General features: G+C 58.8%; 1 protein-coding gene across 8 annotated transcripts in view; it reads right to left on the bottom strand.

Annotated features, from left to right (window-relative positions):
- Positions 1 to 4,605: 4,605 nt before the first annotated feature.
- IKZF3 (IKAROS family zinc finger 3) overlaps positions 4,606 to 7,705 on the bottom strand; it is a 49,111-nt gene continuing 46,011 nt past the window's right edge. For all 8 annotated transcript variants that reach the window (XM_035347581.1, XM_035347575.1, XM_035347580.1 and 5 more), the window contains one exon: positions 4,606 to 7,632. In XM_035347581.1, the coding sequence (XP_035203472.1) occupies positions 6,932 to 7,632 (701 nt within the window). In that variant the 3' untranslated portion in view covers positions 4,606 to 6,931. The remainder of the gene's footprint in view (positions 7,633 to 7,705) is intronic.

Here is a 7,705-nt window from a genome sequence, read left to right as displayed (position 1 = left end):
CCGAGGGGTGGTCCGGGAGGTGTCGGGGAAAAGGGGGGGTGGGGGGGTGGGGGGGCTGCTCGGTGGCGAGGGGCAAGCGGAGCCAGGACCCGCGCGGTTTCACTTCCTGCTCCCGGCCCGAAATAGCACCCACGGCGGCCGTATTAAAATCGGGAGTGGTATTTTTAACCAGCGCCGGGTGAAAAAGCGCAGCGGCTTCCTCCGAGAGTGCAGCGGCCGTGACGGGGCTGGGAAGGGCTGGCAGCTGCCCCCCCCCTCGCCTCGCCACCCCCTCCCCTTCCCCGGGGGGCACCTGGCTCCCCCTGCCCAGCCCCTACACCCTTGGGCACGCAGTGCCACGACCCCCCCACCCCACCAGGCTCCTTCAGCCATCAGTGAAGGCTGTGGCCTCCCCCTCCTCCCCAGCCTCTGCTGTGGGGTTGGAATTGCTGCGGGGGTCCCACACGATGGGGGTGCTTGACCCCCCCACTCCCTCCCATGCCATCCTGTGCCGAGCCCCACAGCACTGGGACATCAGAGGGGGGACAGGGATGGGGGTTTGGGCACCGTGCAGCCGGGTGCAGAGGGTGCAGGAGCTGCTGCAGGGACGGGAGCTGGGTGCACGGGGTGCACGGGGTGCACGGCGCGGGCGCAGGGTGGGTGCACGGAGCAGGGGCTGCTGCAGAGCTGCTGCGGGTGCAGGGTGGGTGCAGCGTGCACGGTCGGGGTGGGAGCTGGGGCAGCGGGGAAAGGGGGGGGATAAGTAACGGGGGGGGGAAACAACCGGTGCCGTCCCCCCCCGGCTGGGCGCGGGGTGCTGGCGTGTGGGCGCCTGGCGTGACTGCGCCCGGGAGGTGAGCGCAGGGGGAAACCGCAGGGAGGCCCCGGCACGGTTCAGCGCCGCGCGCTTCTCAGAAGCCTTCCTGGCTCCCACCGCGCTTCCCGGCGTGGCCGCACCGGAGCGGGGCAGGATGGCACAGGGATGCAAGCGGGGCAAGGGGGGGGCATGGGGGCAGCCCCCTCCCCAAAGCCCCCAACCAGCAGCAGCCCCGTGGGGCCAGCAGCAGCCTCAGCACCGGGCTCTGGCTCATGCCACGCACGTGTGTCCCCCCCCCCCCCAGGTCCGGATGGTTCCAGGCGCTCTGGGGACAGGATGGAGGGGGAAATGTGGTGGTTTTTTTTTTGTTGTTTGTTTGTTTTTTCATGATTCCCCCCCCGTGACACACACAAGTTAATGACAAAGCGGCCATGGGGACAACGGCCCCCCCCGTGGTTATGGCAACGGTGCAGCACCTGCGGGACGTGCAGGGGTGACATCAAAGCCGGCGACGGAGACGCAGCCTCCCCCTGCTGCGGTTTCTGCAGATTTGACTAACTTTCTCCGCTCCGGGGGGCAGGGATGGGGATGGGGGGGGGGCGCCCCCCCCCCCGGGGGCGCCAGGGGGGGGGGGGGGGCGGCTGCAGCTCAGCAGCACAGAGCCACGGGGAATGGGGCAGAGGGAGGCCAGGACCCGTGGGATGCCCCCAGCCCCAAGGATGTAGCAATGGGGCAGCTCCCAAGGACGGGGTGCAGGATCGGCCCCAACGGCCCTCGCAGTGGAGCTGGGGGTGTCCACAGGCCTTGGCCGCCCCCCTGACCCCCCCCAGTTCATTCCCAGTCTCACTTCCAGCTGATGTGGGAAGGGGCGGCAGAGCAGCAGGAGGCCAAATCTGGAGCTGGTGTGGGCTGGCTCAGGGGCACCAAGAGTGCCCAAGGAGCCGTGCCCAGGCGGCGGAGCATCGTCCCCATCCCGCCCCAGCCACCACGGGCGCAGGGTGGGGGGGGGGGGGCTCTGCTATAAACAATCGTCTGCCGGGACTTTCCTTTCCCCGCGTGTGACGACTGCCAGCTGCCCCCCGCACTCTCGCTCCCCCGAGGATTTCGCTGGCCGCCCAGGTGCGCCGGCTCGCTGCCATGCAAATGCGGCGCCAGATATAACCCCGCCGAGGGGACGGCGCGGCGGCGCGGCACGCGGCTCCCGGGGGGCACCGCTTCCCTCCCGGGGGGGGCATCAGGCGTGACATGAACCCGCTGCCCCCCACTGCACTGGTTGCAGCCACTGCCCCAGGCCCCTTGGTGGTGCCGGTGCCGGGCACGTGGCCGGGTGCAGGGAGCACCCAGAGGTGCCCCCTCCCCATCTGCCCCAAGGGAAGGCGCAGAGGTGTGTCCCGCCCCCCCCCCCCCCCCCCCCGTGCACTCTGGAGCTTTTGGGGGACACCTTGAACCCTGGGGAGGTGCCGGGTGGGACGGTGTGGAGCAGCCTGACCCAGACTTGGGACAAAAAGGAGGTGGGGGTGGCAGGGGCACCGCTCGCCCCCACCTCCTGGAGCTCCCCGGGGGGAGCCGGAGCGCGGCCAGGATGCTCGGGATGGGGCTCAGCACCGGGCAGGGTTTGACGGGATTTTTCATGCGTTATGCAGCGTGTTTCGACACGACGGGGCAAACAAGTTCCTCTCTGCCCTATCATAATTACAGCATATCAGACGATAAGGATCTCTCTGTCATAACACCAACCGAACTCTTGTATAAGACTGGTGCTTTAGAGGGGGTTTGGGTCCAGGCACTGAGGTTTTTTAGTGTCAAAATAGCCCTTATTCAGGGAAAAGCCAGGTCAGGGATGCAGCAGGCAGTGGGATTCAAGGCCACAGGTCCCTGCTTCTGAGCCCCTTGGCTGGCACGGGGCTGTCGGTGCTGGAAAGGTTTCACCCCATCCTTCAGCGAGCAACCTGCCTGCAAAACAGCGAGGGGCAAAGCACTCCAGCTGCTTGTGTCTCACTGAGGCTAGGGAGGAAGTGTAGGTCGAAGACAGGATGGATCCTCCGATTGCCTTTTTTTTCCTTTCCCTTCGTTTCAAGCATGCCCAGCTTGTGGTAGGTGTCAGGAGAGCACGAGCTGAGTGTGAATGCCACCAGCCTGCTAGGGCAGGGGCTAAGGAAGGGCTGCAGGAGGCTGGAGGGAGCTCCCGGCGTGTTTCTGTCTGGTGCCCCCCCTGGAAAGCCCGAGCCCACCGGCAGCTGGAGCAGCCACATGTCCCAGGGCAGGTCCAGCCACCCTGGGCCCGAGCATTGTGTTCCCTCCATTATTCACAGGGGCATCCCCCTGCATTTTACAGGGCAAACCATCAATTCCCGAGGGGCACGTGCCCCTTCCCCACACCTCTGGGAGGAGACCCCTGGGCACGCTGGGCATCACCTGCAGACGCTCGGGATCCCAGGCACAAACCCAGCCCCGAGTATTTTCAAGGGCTGCAGCTCAGCCCCCAGCTGCTGCAGGGCTCCTCGCGCCGTGCCAGAGCCCGGTTTCGCTATCGCTGCACTCAGCAGCGGGGCGAGGAGGGCGCCGCTTCCTCCACGTGGCGCAGAGCGAGTCCCGAGGTCTGAGCCTGCTGCCGGGGGCACGCTCACGCAGCTCCTGGGGAATCCTGCGGGAACGGACCCCCCCCCCCCTACCTGGGCAAACTGGAATTGTCCCCCCGACGCTCCCCGGATACTTGTCCTGCGCTGGCTGGGGACACGAGGAGCGCACGCCCTGTGTCGGGGAAGGGCAGCTTTCCTCGGCCCGCGTCGGTTCCCACTATCCAGCAGGGCGATGATGCCCATTCTCGGCAGCTGGAGGAGCAGACCGCGTTATCTCTGCACCTCGGAGCGTTTCGGCGCTCCGCTGCAAAGCCAGCTGGCGCTCTGCTAACCACAGCCGCCGCGGTCAGCCTGGCAGCTCCACGCAGAGGCACCACAGCTATGCGCTGGGTGCAGCTTTCATACAGCTCTTTGATTTGCAGATCCACAGGGAGACAGACTCCCCCTGGCACTCACGGACTGCTCCTCTGGACCATTCCCATTAAATTAGCAGAATTTGCCATTTATGACCTAGATCTGAGCACCGTTATTACCTCCGCTTTCACAGCTGTAAGGAACAAGCTTTGGCCAGGGGAGAGCACTGAAGCATGGCGCAGCGGCTCAGGTCCCTTTAACTATCAGGTACATGAGAGAATTTATCGAAGTTCAAAACATTTCCCTAAGCTTTTAGGCACCGAAGACTCAAGTTCTTACTGCTAACAGCCAGTTTCCTGAGCCTCCTCCCTGCTGCCTGGTGGTTAGGAATAAGCTGTCAGCAAATTAACAGAGACAGAAGAAACAGCTGCTGGAGCACGCTGCGAGAGACTGGTCCAAGCAGAACTTGGTTTCACACCGAAATAACCAAATTAATCAAGGGGAATTAATCAAGCTCACAACACACCAAAGTGTTTTTTGTTTTCCTGTTCTCATGTGTCAGGTGATTTGCAAAGCCCTTCCTCTGTGCTCAGAGACCGAGCCGGGGCCGGGCTGTGGAAGGGGGGCTCCCTGCCGCCGGTGCCTGGCCCCGCTGCCCCGGCACAGGGTGGGCTTCGGCCCCGCTGCGGGGAGCCGCAGGGACACGCATGGGAAGCGCTTAGCGAGCAACACACAGCAGATAAATGCATACAAATACTTATTTTTTAATAGATGACTGGGCTGAAATTCCACAATGTGCCATTGTTGAACAGCAAAGCTGTAACGAGGTTACCGCTCGTTAACTCCAGAGAGCACGGGCTGAACCCAGACAAGTTCCCTCCCTTTAACGCACCGCGCTGCCCGAGTAGCGGTGGGGAAGTGGCGCCTGCTGGGCCCGCTGCTGCCACAAGCTCCGTCCTTCCCTTCAGACAACCTGGCAGCATCGCTCCTGCCGAGCTTCTCGGAGGCTCCGTGGTCGATTGCTCACCTTGTCGGGGAAGCAGGGGGAGGTGGCAGGAGCCCTGCCCAGCGGTAACCGAAGAGCAGGAGTAATCTGAAGAGTGTTTTCAAGGATTCGGTAGCGACGTGAGACAGAAACCGGCGGTGCTGCATGACATACATTCAGCAATGTGGGGAGCTTCCTGTGCAAACGACGAATTACGTTTTGCTATGTGTGACATTATTCATTTCTGCTGAACCGTGAGGAGCGTTTTCACCAGCCGCGGCGTACGTGCAGCAGTCGCTTCCCCCGTGAAATGGCAGCACGAGGGATGGAGTTACGGAACAATTCATGCTGAAGTTGGACATTGGCCTAAGCCTTCCCAAGCCTCGGCCGCTGCCCAAACGCCGTCCTCGGGTGATCGGGGTAAGCCCTTTGTGAAACTGCAGCCTCGCTTGGTCTCCAGGATTGTCGTGCCACGACAAGGGGCGTTCGCTGGGGGAAGAACCAACGTCCAGCGCCCACTGGTCCGTGCCTTCTGATGGGAATCTGGTTATTGGAAATGATCCTAAACCTATTTTAGAGCCATGACACACACAGCGTCAAACAGGGTAGCAAAATCACTCTTTCCTTACCCCCAAAGATGAGCAGGGTGTAGCATGCCTACAGTAATTTAGATACCCACGCACTCCCCAAGCAAACTAATTTATCCTTTTTCAGACATAGCCTTACTGGGAAAGATGAATGTAATTTCCATTTTTGTACCTTAAAAATTAGGGAAAGTCCTTGAGCTAAGGTAAAAGAGCGAGCCTAGGTCAAAGGCAGGAAGGAAATTCAGCGTTTCTTGACCCTTCGCACCCACGCAGGTGTCTCTGCCCCAGCCTTCCCACACGGAAAGGGATGGATCGTTGCGGATATTGGCTGGCACAGCAACATCAGAAAAAGTCCAAAAGCAACGTTGGTATCAAAACATACGATGGCTGAAAAGAGTCCATCAGAACACACCTAACCCTACATTATACAAAAATACTTTGCAAGGAATAAACATGCACTCAGCAAAACTGTTATCAAACTCATATCTCCAGCACAGTGACTAATAATACAGCTGCAGAGCAATGATTAGATTAAAAGAACTATTTTAAAAACCAGCTTCAAAGTAATTGTAAATACTCATTTTGCAAAACAGCACATTTCGCGCCGAGGGATATCCCCACGTAAAACCAGACAATGCGATTGAGCTGTCAGCTCCCACACGTTCGTGTATGCAGATTCTCACGGTAGCTGCTGCCGGGGCCAGGTGACTCCGTCCCCGAGCCCGGTGCCTTCCCGGGGCCAGGGCTGGCCGGGGCCGGCAGCACGGACACGACTTCGGCCACCGGGGCCAGGCAGGAGCAAGGCAGGGGGCAGAAGCCACAGCGGGGTTTCGTCCCTCGGTCTTGGCACCCATCAGACGGGAGGACTTTCCATCAGTGAAAATCGGGATTTCCCCCAGACCGTGCGGAGGAGCCAGCCGATGATCTCACTGGGTATCCCAAAAAATGCGTATTGTTAAGAAAAAAAACAGCCCCAAATAGGTCTCGTTTCTTATTTTGCCATCAGTGAGTAAGATGCATGTGGGGAGTGACTTCAAAGAAAGTGAAGAGAAGGGTAAGAAAAATGCAAGTGTGATGGGACCGTGTGCTCTTAAGATTTGGGGGGAAAAACCTTCAAAAAGAATTAACAACTCCTCCCAGTTTTTCAGGTTACAGGGATTAGTTATTTGAAGACCATTGGGACTGCAACAGCAAGAAAAAGCTGCTCCTATATGCTTCTACTTATACATCTGACCAAGCAGAGAAACTGGCAGTAGGGAATAAAAACCTTTTGCACTGTTAAAAGCATACAGTATAAAAACAAATGCACATTACAAAATAAAAACACCTTAAAACTGCTCTTAATTTTCACAAAAATAAAGTTCATATAAAAATCGGTCTCTGCTCCTGGTATTTATACAGTACCACTCACCACAGCAGCTAGACACAGATGCTACAGAACACTGAGTAATTTGTAAAAAATAATAATAATAAAAAAAAGAAAAATAAAGGTGTCTCCTCACTCTGACACTCATTTAAAAACTGGCATAGAAAAATATTCAAGACGCTTCTTTATACTAATTAAAAACCAACCCAATGAGCCTCCCCTGAGATCTAGAAGAAAACCTTTGACCCTGCAAAATCAGTCCGTTTATTTGAGTACGACCCTGTGCTCTCCTCGTGCTATATGCGAGGAAAACTCGTATCGGTCGTGGCTCCTGTACCCGCAGACGTTGCACTCGAAGGGGTCGCGGAATCCGTGGCAGCCCATGTGGATGGTGAACATCACATAGTCCAGAAAGAGGACGCGGCAGTGGTCACACCGGTAGACCCCGATGGCTTCCCCTTCCTTGTTGATGACCTTGAAGGCATCGCGCGGGCAGATGGCAGGGGGCTTGATTATGTCGTAGGGCCTGGGGAAATCCTTCAGGGACTGCAGGCCGTTGCGGGCCTGGGCAGGGAGCTGGCTTTGGTGGAAGGTGGGGTTCTGCCGCTCCTCGTGGTTGCTGTCAGTGTCTGTGGAGTCTTGGCCGCTGTTGTTCGGGGAAAGGCCTCTGTCGGAAGACAGGCTTTTGTCCCTGAGGTGGGCATGGCTCTTCTCGGCGTCCTGCGGGGTGCCGTTGGGCACGTCGGCGCGGGTCAGCGGTATGGGATACAGGCTGCTGATGACCGGGACCATCTCAGAAGTGGGGGCCGGCGGCGTCTGCACGAGAGGGCGCAGGGCTTCGGCCCCGAGGTAGGTGATGGCGTTGTTTATGGCCTGGTCCATCATGCGTCCCTGCATTATGTCGCTTTCCTTGTCATACATGAAACTTGAATTGTAATTGACATCAAAACTATGTCGCTTCTCACCTGCAAGAGAGGAGATGCGGTAAGTTACCAGGGAGGTCAAAGCAGCATTTAAGCTCTGTGATGCACTTCCAAA

This window comes from Oxyura jamaicensis, chromosome 27, assembly GCF_011077185.1.
Source record: "Oxyura jamaicensis isolate SHBP4307 breed ruddy duck chromosome 27, BPBGC_Ojam_1.0, whole genome shotgun sequence".
NCBI lineage: Eukaryota > Metazoa > Chordata > Aves > Anseriformes > Anatidae > Oxyura > Oxyura jamaicensis.
The sequence above is the reverse complement of the archived record's forward strand: the minus strand, read 5'-3'. Positions and strand labels throughout refer to the sequence as shown.